Raw genomic sequence first — 12,495 nt, forward strand, 5'->3', positions numbered from 1 at the left:
GTGTTGTTTCAGTTTCTGAATAACACAGGTTTAATGAAGAGAATGTAAGATAAGTAGGTTATATATTATAGAAAGGTAGACGATGCAGGTAAGATACTGATATAGTGTCAGTATGAAGGGAAAGTATATCTGAAGGTTAAATTAGGGGATATTACTGTAGACAGTGGGATATTAGAAGGTGGGGGGGGGGTGTTAAGGGAAATTAAAATGTTCCTGATCCAAACTACATGATAATGGCAAAGGCAGTAATGTACTCTAAAGTGTGTTTACTAATATAAGAAAAAAGAAGGAAGAAGAAGAAAGATATGTCTACGGGGGTGGGGGATTTAGAAATATACAGAGTGTTCCATACAGGTTATTCACTTTGGAGAGAAAACAATCATGGCGGCCATATTAAATGGTCGTTCCTAACCAAAGTGCTCCAAAACTGGCCACTTCAAAGGGTTCTTCAGAATGAAAGATTTTGAAGGGTACAACTGATGGACACATCGGTCTCCCATGATCCTTTGCATAGATTCTTTGCTTGATGACGGCGGCTCCATGTGGTCATGTGATGAAGAAACAGTTTTCTGGTCCCCTTCACCCTTCAACCCTTCAAAGATCTCACACTGGAGGGTAAACCCTTTGAAGGGAGTAGGGCAGAGGGATGAGCCCTTCCGAATGAAATGCAGGGATAAAATACATGCCTCATTGGCCACTTTGGACAGTTGCTGCAATATGGACAGTCCGCCATATTGGTCCGGGCTCTGTAAACAAATGCAAGTAAACATGGTCAACGATGAATGTGAAGATAATTTGCTGAAGCATTTATCTTTACCTTTACATTTTTACAATTTATTTCTATATGTGTTGCCTCCTTACCTTATGCTTATAATGTTTGTATAATATTTGTAGTATTATTCATACCACAATAATATGTCTTTATAGAAATGTTTCATTACAGTGAAAAATATATATATATATATTTTTTTTTCCTGAACAAAACTACAGTACAGTATAAATGTATGAAATTAAATATAGGTGTACTATAAGGTATATAGTAATAGCATACTATATTATTATTAATATAAATAGCCTAAAAATAAAAAGGGGTATGAGAATATAGTATCAATATAAAAGCTATTAATAAAATAGCAAATTGTATATACACATAACACACACAAACTATAAAATAATGTAGTCAATAAAATAAATAAATAGAACAGTGACTAGTTAATAGTACAGTAATATAATAGGCCTAGTGTAAGTCTTATAATATAGTATAAGATTACATAATATAATACACAGAAGAGTACAGTTTCTTGGAAATGCAGAAAACAGTCCATGACAGGCTTTCTTCAGCCTTCCTTGAGGTTTGTGTTGTCCTGGTTCTACTGGCTAAAATGGGCAAAACATAAATGAGCCACGATTATATGACAAACAATCTAATAATCTTCTCTTCGGAGATGAGTCTGTAATTCCGACGGCTGATCTGTCCTCTAGCTCACTGCACTGAACGGCGATTATCTCATAAACTATCAAATAAGATCAGACTTCGTAGGAATCATGTCACCTTTATATTATTTCTTACAAAGTCTCAAATTGCAAAGCTTTTATTTTGGTGGCCAACTAAAGTCAACATAATTTTGTAATGACAGCATGAAACCAAAAACAACTTTTCATACTTAAATGCATTAAAAGTTATTTTCCCAATAAATAATTTGGATTTTACGACGATTTGATTTGTAAAACCTCAGGGAATCAGAGATCTTTTGTTCAGTTATAATAGTTAGGGGAAGTTGCCAGGACCAATATGGCGGCGCCGTTATATGTTTATGGGCTTTTGTTTTGACGGCGATGTGGCCCGGAAGTGCTTCTTTCACACTGCCAACATTACACTCGGCTAGTTTGCGATCAGCGTCGGTCGATACCGCGGAATAGGTAGATGGGTTTACCGCGACAAAACAACATCGCATGTTTAGAAACCTCGGTGCCATTAAGCACAGCCTGAGATCAGAGAAGTACACCATGACAGACATTCACGAATCTGTTGATTTATGTGTTTACGCGCAGACCGATTGTTATGATTTTAGCGAAGCGTGACGTGACCCTGTGTGATCAAAGTTGAGCAACAGCGTTCACATAATCGATCGGGACAGTGTACCAAGAGCTCAAACCGACTCTGCAGCACATCAGTAGCGGATGTTCGTGTTTAATCGTGTGATTTGTAAGGATAGATGCATAACATTACAACTAACTAGCTAACAGGCTAATACACGGATCCAAGTGAGAAGTCTCTGCTGGCACCAGACATCGGCCGATTGTAACGTTACAGGATTTGTTGTTTAACTCTAAAGTGGTCCTCGAACTGAGACAGCGGCGTATCTTGAGCTGAAATGGATGACTTCAGCTCCATCAGTCTGCTGTCTCTGGCTATGCTAGTTGGCTGCTATGTGGCTGGAACTATTCCTCTGGCTGTCAACTTCTCTGAGGTGAGCCTAAACTTGAGTTTAACATGTCTCCAGTGGTTTATTTAGGACAGGTGTGTTTAGTGCTCGGTCCTTGAGAGCTCTCCAGGGAAATAACTGTGTGTCTGACTCTGAGAAGATAAGTTTAGTCGTCCATCATGTGCAACACTGAGGTCCTCAGGAGCAGGACTGAGATGTACATGAACTTTGAGCTCCAAAAGTTTGAGAACTCTTGATTTAAACTACTAAATAGTCTTAAGTTTTCAATGTTGTGATATCAACTGTAAGTGTGTACTGTAGACAAACCATGTTTAACTTGCCACCTACATTGTATTTATTTAAACAGATTTTACATAGAACTGCTTTCAGATTGATTTTCTGGACAAGGGAGCTGTATGTTTTATAAACCATCAAAACGTGTTTTGATGACTAAAGAAGAAAAGTGGAAGATCTGAATTTAAAATTGTGAAGATGCCTGTCTGAATACCATAAATATAGTTTTTCCAGTTCGCATGCCTGTAAACCTGAAAGTATTCTATATATTTGGATTTCCTTCTAGTTTATCATACTTAAACTTTCCTTTTAAAATCTTAATTTTCAATGCCCCATATAGTTAATTCCCATAGATATGGGGATTTCAAAGCAGCCCCATGTTTAAATTGTTGAATTTTACCCATTTTCAGTGATCAAAAACCAATGCTGTTCAATTTGCATACAGCTGATGCTTACTGTATTTAAAGAAGAATGTTTGAATAATAATGTTTAAACTAGAAATGCGTCTTTTTCTTCTATCGAAAGAAATGCATAAAACAGCTATTTGAGTTCCAAAAATCTACTGCATTTGAGTTGAGGCACATTTACCTACTCTCAAAGGTGTATTTGTAAGAATCAATGTTTGAATCAGTTTAATGGATATTTGAAAGATGGGATTTTATTAATCTGAACCGCTTCTGAAGCTACCAAGAGTTAAAATACAGTTACTGTAACTAAACGTTAACACATTGACATCCCAATATCTTTGAGACTGAACTGTATAGGGCCTTTTGGTACATTTGAGAGATTGGTGTTTTAGCCATGATTCCCATCCACTTACATCATAAGACTTAATAGACTGCAACGGTTGCGTTCTACTGAAGAAAAAAAGTGACCTACATCTTGGATGTCATGGGGGTAAGCAGATAAACATCAATTAAAATGTTTTGGATAAAATATCCCTTTAAACTTAGGAATTTTCTTTTGGCATTTTTGGCATTCAGAGAGGTGTATTGTATTCAGTTGTTTTGATTGACGGAAACGAGATACATTTCTAGTTTCAGTATTATTTCTCCTTCAGACATTCTTCTTTAAACACAATAATTTGGGCCCACACATATTCACAGAACTATTAATCTTGCCACTAAGAGTTCTCCTAAATAGCATTAAAGTTTTTAGCTAATAGTTTTTTTCTTACAACCTATTCACAAATGTGATGATGAGACAGACTTTACTTAGGAATAGACAGAAGTGTTAAGCTAAGGTTAAGGATGGGATTGACCTTGTTGCTATGGATGATTTCAGCATACTTACTAACTATGCACACAGTGATTGACTGATAGTCTCTGTCAGAGATTTATTCATAGAAATATTGTAGAGCACAATATTATTTTGCCATATTAAAATAAAGGTTTAAAATAAAAATGTTAATTGTCACATTCAAATAAAGATTTTAAAATGCAGGCTAAGCGTCACTAATAAAACAAGTAGGCTATATATTCAGCTAACTGTCAGCCTCTTATATTGATTTATATTCATTAGGGCTACCCTCAACAAAAAAATTTCTGGTTGACTAGTAGTCATTCATATTAATCATAAGTCACAATTTTATTAATCAACCATATAAATAATAATAATGAGCCTTTAATTGCCTACATAGCCTAATAAGTGCTCAAGCACACGCAAAAAAGCTTGCCACCGGCAAATATAATAATTATGAATGTGTTAAGGAAAAACAGCAAGTACGCTGCATTAACGTTTTGATAATTTTATTGTTACACTAGTGCTTTCTGTTTTCTGTTTAAGAGATGAAGTAAGCGACAATGACTCATCGTCTCCGCCCACAATATGCGCCTGATGCATGTTTCATACGGATTACATAATCTGAGAATATTAGTTTTCTATTTGAATAGGTTCATTTAAAGGTTTCATTCTCTATAGATATATTTTTCATGTCTGTAATAAGGCAAGCATGCACAGTTTTGCGCTCAAGTTCACTGAGTCCGAGACGGCAGAAAGTGCATCCTGTTTTTTGGTTTCATTATTTTACAAAAGCACAACGTTTTGTTGTTATTCTGAGTGCATACATATATATATATATATATATATATATTTATTATTATTATTATTATTATTATTTTAATCAATAAAGGAGTCAGTTTCTCAATACATAAAGACCTATTTCTCAATTGGAATCTCCTGAATGAAGGATTCAATGACAAATCCTTTTTTAAACGGCAGTTTTCCCCCCCTCTAGGCGGAAGAGGATAAGCGTTAAAACACTTACAAGTGTTAAGATGCTTTCGTTTTGATGGCTACTGTAGAGAGTAAGTGTTTATGCTCAAACTATAGACTTTTATCCTAGTACTTAAGTTACTTAAATGTCTGTAACACAGAAATAATGATGTGTGTTTGAAAAGACTAGTTGTGTTGCTCTTTCTGGATCAGCTGCAGCATGAATGATTCATTCATATGGGCAGCGACAAAACGTGCTTCTCATGCTACGCTGACACTCGTAATGTGAAGCAGTTGTAATAGACATAGCTGAATAATTGTCATTTGAGTATAAGATTGCGTGGGTGTTTGAATCGAGATTGCGATGTTTAATTAATTGCAATTAATTGTGCAGCTCTTATGTAAACACTGAAAATTGTGAGGATATTATCACGTTCTCACGAGACCAGTCAGATCTCATGCCACGAGAAAAGACGGTTACATGAGTATAGATACACGAGTAAGTATGGTGACAAAATAAAACGTGCTAAGCGGATAAAAATTGATAACTGTAATGTATGGCACCGCGTGCTGCAGCAATTAAGTGCATGCACTGAGTAGGGAGAGGTATGTATCAGCTCTAAGTTGAGGAAAGAACAAAGTGGTGTATGGAAAAAAAACATGGAAAAAAAAGTTTTCTTTTAAGAACAATTGAAATCTAGTGCATGAAAACTTTTTAGTGCTTTATAATGTGTTGTGCCCTTCGTGGGGCTCAACAATGACACAGAATAGTATATGCACAATATCGGATTTGACTGACCGATACCCGATCCGCAGAAAATGCTAGTGTCGGATACAATACTGATCCGCAGTATCGGATCGATGCATCCCTAATAATGGGGATATGCCTAACTATATAAGTGCCATATTATGATTTTTTTTTAAATGAAAAATAAATAAATATAATAATCATAATGATAATCATAAAAAAATTACACTTAATGTGATGTATAAGCTGATGATCTCAAAATTGCTAAATATTAAAAATTTTCTGCCTGGCCAGTTTATTGCTCAGTGGTGATTATGGCCCTGGTTTTGTCCCAGATGAAGTTTGGGTTTGAATGAGCACTGTGATTGTACCAGCATGCTAATGTTGGGTGATATGGTCATTTTTCAAACCGTCATATCGTCAGCCAGTGAGATCGACGATACATGATATTATTGTGAATGGGTGGGGCAAGAGAGAGACTCTTTGTTCTTGTCAGATCCTAACTATTTGGTGTTTTAAACCATGCAGGTGCGTGAGAGACCCTATGGAATCACCAATAATAATAAAAAATATATACTTTTAAACATACTGAAAAACTAACGTTAAAATAAAAATACTGTATTTAAAACAGCCAATACCGTCATATTGCGTGTCCTGTGACAAATTTGCCGCATCTGCACATGGAAGTTATCAGTCTAAATGTTCTTCAAAATCAGTCAACGGTGAAAATCAATAGTAGATTTCCTTAAGTAATATTGGACATAAATGAACACTAGGGGTGCTCCGATCACGATCGGCCGATCGTTAATGCGCACCTAGTCAGTAAAGCCGGTTCTCTAATCAGCGGTTAATTCCATCAGGTGCGTGATTTCACATAGAGCAGCTGTTACTACACAGAGCCATTGTTAATAGAGAAGATGCGCAAATCCACTTCATTTTCAGCGTTTTTTGGCGCATCTTCTCAGTTAACAACGGCTCTGTGTAGCAACAGCTGCTCTATGTGAAATCACGCACCTGATGGAATTAACAGCTGATTAGAGAACAGGTGTACTGACGAGATGCGCATTAACGATCGGCCGATCGTGATCGGAGCACCCCTGATGAACACGTTAAATATAAAGTATTCAAAACAGGTAAGTTCATATATTTGCAGTCAAGTTGAATTAAACTGATGTAACGAGTAATCAGTGTCAAAGTGTTATAACTTCTCCACAGACTACAGGATCTAATACTGCTTATACTGTCTTTTGCGCGCACGCTGTGTATTTGTGTGTGTGTGTGTGTGTGTGTGTGTCTGGGTGTGAAATGCAGTGAAGTAAAATAGCTGGGCAGTATGTTAGCTGAATTATAATAATAAATAATATGCCTCATAATAAAAATAAATTATTATAATAATATTATTAACATAATTTAATACATTAATAGGAGAATGAGCCTTATATTGTCTTGACTATCGACAGAGACAACTGCTATCGTCGATACACGATACGATCATCTATCAGCACAACCCTAAAGCATGCTTCTCTCAATGAATATATTTTTCATGATATCCAGCTTATGCAAATTAAGTTGACCTGATATCAACGCCACCTAAATGCATAATTTTGTGACCTAAATACAAGTTTTTGTGATAACTGTTTTATCTTCAGGAGAAGCTGAAGTTGGTGACGGTGTTGGGAGCCGGGCTGTTGTGTGGCACTGCGCTGGCTGTCATTATTCCAGAGGGAGTTCATGCACTCTATGAGGAAATGCTGGAAGGTGAGATTTTTGTGGATTTATTTAAAATAGAAAACTTTTGTAAAATTCCATGTCTTTACTGTCCAGTTTGAACAGTTTATTGCATCCTTAATTTCTTACAAATCTTACCAAGCCCATACTTTTCTTATCTATTATACAATTACATATAATACAATCAGAGTACAGAAGTAGTCACTTTACTATAAACTATACACTTTATTAAATTAGTGTATTTGTTTGTTTATTGACATGATTTGTCCGAACAGATAAATTTAGTGGAATTAATCAAACTGTCTAATATTTAATATGAGATAGAGCAGGTTTGGATATAAAGCTATGCACAAGTACAATGTGCCATTAATACAGCTTTTTAGCATTTTACCAAACCATTAATTGTTTAAAATTAGTATTTCCGAAACCCATAGTTACTCCCAGTTACCAATGATATAAATGATTTCCACAGCTGTACTCATTCATGTTTTGGTTTAGGTGCGCACCAGCATGGCCATGGGCAGGTGGAGACAGAAGTTTCTGAACAGAAGGTTGTAGAAGCAGTCGTGGGACAGAGCGGGGAACACAGCCATGGTCACGAGCAGCTCCACGCTTACATCGGCGTCTCTCTGGTGCTGGGCTTCGTCTTCATGCTCTTGGTGGATCAGATTGGCAGTTCTCACATGCACAGCACTGATGGTCGGTGTGACGCTGACATTTTTGATTTCTTCTTGACAGATTAGAATTGGATAAAGTGTCTGAATCTGTTCTCTCCACATTTTTAGATCCAGAAGCAGCAAGGACGGCTAGCTCTAAAGTCACCACCACACTTGGATTGGTCGTTCATGCTGCAGGTAAAAAAATATTAGTGTGAATGAAACTTCTTTAGTTGCATTATCCAAACGTTTTCTACGTAATATGTTATGTTAGTAACGTTAGATCATAGTTATCATATTTATGATGTTTAATCTGACCAATAATCCTATTCTCTCTGTGGCTCCAGCTGATGGTGTTGCTCTTGGAGCGGCTGCGTCCACGTCTCAGACCAGCGTCCAGCTCATCGTATTTGTGGCCATTATGTTACATAAGGTACAGTTTTACATATCTTTTCTGTGAATATAGTATCTAATTATACAGTATTTTTCGGACTGTAAGTCGCATCAGTCCAAAAATATGTCATGATGAGGAAAAAAACATAAGTCGCATTTATTTAGAACCAAGAACCAAGAGAAAACATTACCGTCTACAGCCGCCAGAGGGCGCTATATGCTGCTCAGTGTTCCTGTAGTCTACCACTGAAAACATGTAGTGCCCTCTCACAGCTGTAGACGGTAATGTTTTCTCTTGGTAGATTTCTCTTGGTTCATGTCAAATTAATTTTGATTAATAAGTCGCACCAGCCAAACTATGAAAAAAAGTGTGACTTATTTTGAATCAATTTATTTAGAAATACCTGCTGAATGGCTAAATTTAAATGTAGCCACCTTTCCAAATAAAGGTGCTTGTTTCTCAGTTTATTTAAAATAAGTAATAAAATATCAGTTCACTTATTTTGTGCAATTTGACAAATACAAATGCCACAGGTAGACAGACTTATCTGAACAACCTTTTAATTGAAGCAAAATTTAACATAAATAAATGTAGGATATTTTTTTTCCAAAAAAATCTCTAAATTTGTTCTCAGTATTTTAAATGAAAGTTCATAAAGATAAACATATATATGATTGACAGTACTTGCACTCACATAGTTATTGTCTATTCTGTCCATCTTTGCCACTATTTTCCAATGGCCTGCTTTTTAAAACTAATTGAATTAATTCGTTTCTGACTGAATTTTTATTTTATTATTATTATTTTGTAGATCAGTACTGCTACACCTTTAATTTCGCTTGACTTATGTTTCTGTGAACTGTTAAGCCTTTTAATTTTAAGCTCTTTTTTTATACCCGTTAAATCTGATTAAGTCTGGTTTGCTGTGGTTTGTCTTGTGTTTCAGGCTCCTGCTGCGTTTGGACTTGTCTCTTTCCTCATGCATGCAGGTTTAGAAAGAAACCGTATCCGGAAACATCTCTTGGTCTTTGCCTTGGCTGCCCCTGTTTTGGCCATGCTCACCTACGTAGGACTCAGTCAGGTATGTTCAAATAAAAGAAAACAGACAATAATATTCTAATAGTCTTGTTACTGTCAATATTATTTGAGCAATATGTGCATATAATTTGAAAGTGAACTGGGTTAAAATAACTTGAAACAAAACTTCAAAGGTAATTTAATGTATATGCTTATGTGCATAATAATAATTATAATTATCATATATTTTTTAAAAGAGTGCCTAAATGCCTGCCCACTTTGTCATCCATGTTCGTAACGTCTACAGTCCCATGAAACATTGTGAATGTTTGTTTCACAATATGCTTGTGTGATTTGCGTTAGGGCTGTGCGATATGGATAAAAATACAAATATTGCGATTTTTTTTATCTATTTTGCGATTTAGATTTTAATCATGATTTTGACACACATGGACATGCTTTACAGTCATTAATGCATTCAGTATGAATTTTAATCATATTTCCAAAAGAAATCCAATTAGAGCTTTTTCAAAAAGTTGTAACGTCTATAGAACAGACATAAGTCAAAATAAATTAAAGGTGTGACAAAATGTTTAGACATATGGCAAATAAATAAATAAATCCCGTGTCCAGGGATTTTTATTTTTTTTGCCATGCATTGGTCATAGATATCATTGTAGCGGAGCCTCAGGTGCTGAAATATATTAGTTACACATTATACAGGTTCAAACTGCGTCCCATGCACTCACAACACTCTCTGTGCTCATGTGCTAGATATTAAATATTTTCACACCTTTCTATTTCCAACCCTTTCTGTTCACATCTATTACCGCATGCAGTGTGAACGCACTGATCTGTTAACATGGGCTCGGAAAAAATACGCATCACAGACAGAGTGTGTGAATCTGGATTTACCTAGGCATATGCCCAGTCTGTACTGTTGTCACGCTCCATTTAGGTGCACTGCATTCTGATTGGATCAGATAACATACTGCGGGAGGTCGGGGCCTGCGGAAAATCATGCTATAAGACGATTTAGAAATCGTGCATGCTCAAATTGTGATTTTTTTTTTTTTTCTGAACAGCATCGTGGGTAGTGTAGTTTTCCATAAATTTGTCTATAAGAAGTATTGTCAAATTAAGTTAAAATAATGCAAACATATGGCTTCAACAGAAGCGTATACAATCATTTAACAACCTGAAGGTTTCTGAAGGATTTATTATTAAAAACCAGCTTCATTCATCTCTGTGGAAAAATCTATTTATTTTTTATTTTTTATTTTTTTACCAGACTTATGTTTTCTATAATATTTTAATTACTAATTTATTCCATCTTTATTAATATTTTGTTAATGACTTGTTTTGATTGACAATTTAACTTATTTTGAATATGACAACCTTGCCATATATTACTTTAATATGTGCTAAATTGACATTTATCGTGTAATGTTGATTTTTATAATTTTTTTCTTAATGTTACATCTAATAATAGCATGGGGTTTAGTGTCATTATTATTATAACTCCACAGCGATAACTTCAGATGCTTCACCAGGGTTACATAACAATCATGGAGACCCACATTGTTTTCCAGATTTGTCCCGCAGGCTTCCCATGTCCATGGGAATGGATGAAGGGGCAGAGTTAAGATTACTCACCTCTGGCTCCCTGCTGTGAAACACCCCCTAATTGTGTCTCTTTATACAGCCTAAAATTACTGAAATGCAGAAAAGCTGTGTGATTTTACCACTGGGATGCCAATGTGCATCCCTTTAACTATACTGAATATTTAATGTACACCAAATAAAAAAAACAGACATTGTCCTAGATTCACCCGTCATTGAACACTTTTCCTCTTCTTCCTTCCAGAGCAGTAAAGAGGCGCTATCTGATGTCAACGCCACTGGTGTGGCCATGCTGTTTTCCGCCGGCACCTTCCTGTACGTTGCCACGGTGCACGTCCTCCCAGAAGTGGGCGGCATGGGCGGCCACAGCCACTCGCCCGGAGGCAGCGCAGGGAACGGACTGAGCAAAGTGGAGGTTGGAGCTCTGGTTCTTGGCTGTCTGATACCTCTGGTGCTGTCCATCGGCCACCAGCACTAGTGTCCTTCACTTGAAGAGCACTGAAGATGATCTGAAAAGTGTAAACGGGACTTTAAACAGCATTGGCCGAACACACCCTCACAGATGTGGTTTGAATCACACCTCTGTCTGTTTATTCAAGTTGTCATTTGGAGTGAACACAGGAACATTGCAGTCGGAATCAAGATTTGAGAAGCACCTCTGGACTTCTGGAATGGGCTGCCCTGTCCCTTCATAAAGCCCTGTGGGCTGACAGCTTATGACCATACACAAATAAACGTGATCATGTGTCCAACTCTTAATTTTTTTGTTTTCTTCAGTGGTACTGGTTTAAAAGTTTCGGTTGCTGGTGGGTAGTCTTGAATGCATTATATTTGGCTTTCTATTAGTTTTTATATGAAATATGTCCATTAATCTTTTAACGATAAATCAACACAGTTTTGCCCATTCACAATCATAATAAAAAAGTTAAAACCATTAAATTCATAGTCCTTGAGTAATTATTAACCCCTTTTCTACTTGATTAGTTATTTTAAACTTTGATCAAATGACACCTTACCTAAGCTAGTTAGCTAGTCAGCTAGTTTTTTTTTTTTTTTTTTTTGTGTATATATATATATATATATATATATATATATATATATATATATATATATATATATTCCATTAATGAAAATGCTACTGAGTTAATATGGGAACATACACAGATGTGCGGGGCTTTGTTTTACCCCATCTCACAAACTTGGCTACTGATAAAATTATTCCCTGCTTATAAACTAACTAGTCATTTATTCAAAAATGTCATCATATATTTGGTTATTGGAAAATATGACCTCTCTTTTGCCAGTAGAATTTTAAATATTCAAATCTTTGAAAGGACTTTTATTTTTGTTTAATTTCAAACAGTTGCTTAGGATTTATTATTATTATTATTAAAT

General features: G+C 35.8%; 1 protein-coding gene across 1 annotated transcript; it reads left to right on the forward strand.

Moving 5' to 3' along the window:
* Positions 1-1,848: 1,848 nt before the first annotated feature.
* slc39a9 (solute carrier family 39 member 9) lies at positions 1,849-12,039 on the forward strand. Its single transcript, XM_026229522.1, has 7 exons — positions 1,849-2,471; positions 7,332-7,440; positions 7,909-8,109; positions 8,196-8,264; positions 8,414-8,499; positions 9,407-9,541; positions 11,345-12,039. Exons 1-7 carry the CDS (start codon positions 2,376-2,378, stop codon positions 11,576-11,578), a joined length of 930 nt encoding a protein of 309 aa, XP_026085307.1. The 5' UTR covers positions 1,849-2,375; the 3' UTR covers positions 11,579-12,039.
* The last annotated feature ends 456 nt before the right edge of the window (positions 12,040-12,495 follow it).

The sequence above is a fragment of the Carassius auratus genome, chromosome 42 (genome assembly GCF_003368295.1).
Source record: "Carassius auratus strain Wakin chromosome 42, ASM336829v1, whole genome shotgun sequence".
Taxonomy (NCBI): Eukaryota; Metazoa; Chordata; class Actinopteri; order Cypriniformes; family Cyprinidae; genus Carassius; species Carassius auratus.

Coding starts and splice junctions, on each gene's coding strand:
- slc39a9 (XM_026229522.1), top strand. CDS start 2,376: ATGGATGACTTCAGCTCCATCAGTCTGCTGTCTCTGGCTATGCTAGTT. Junction 8,110..8,195: donor TCACATGCACAGCACTGATG/GTCGGTGTGACG, acceptor CCACATTTTTAG/ATCCAGAAGCAGCAAGGACG. Junction 8,265..8,413: donor ATTGGTCGTTCATGCTGCAG/GTAAAAAAATAT, acceptor CTGTGGCTCCAG/CTGATGGTGTTGCTCTTGGA.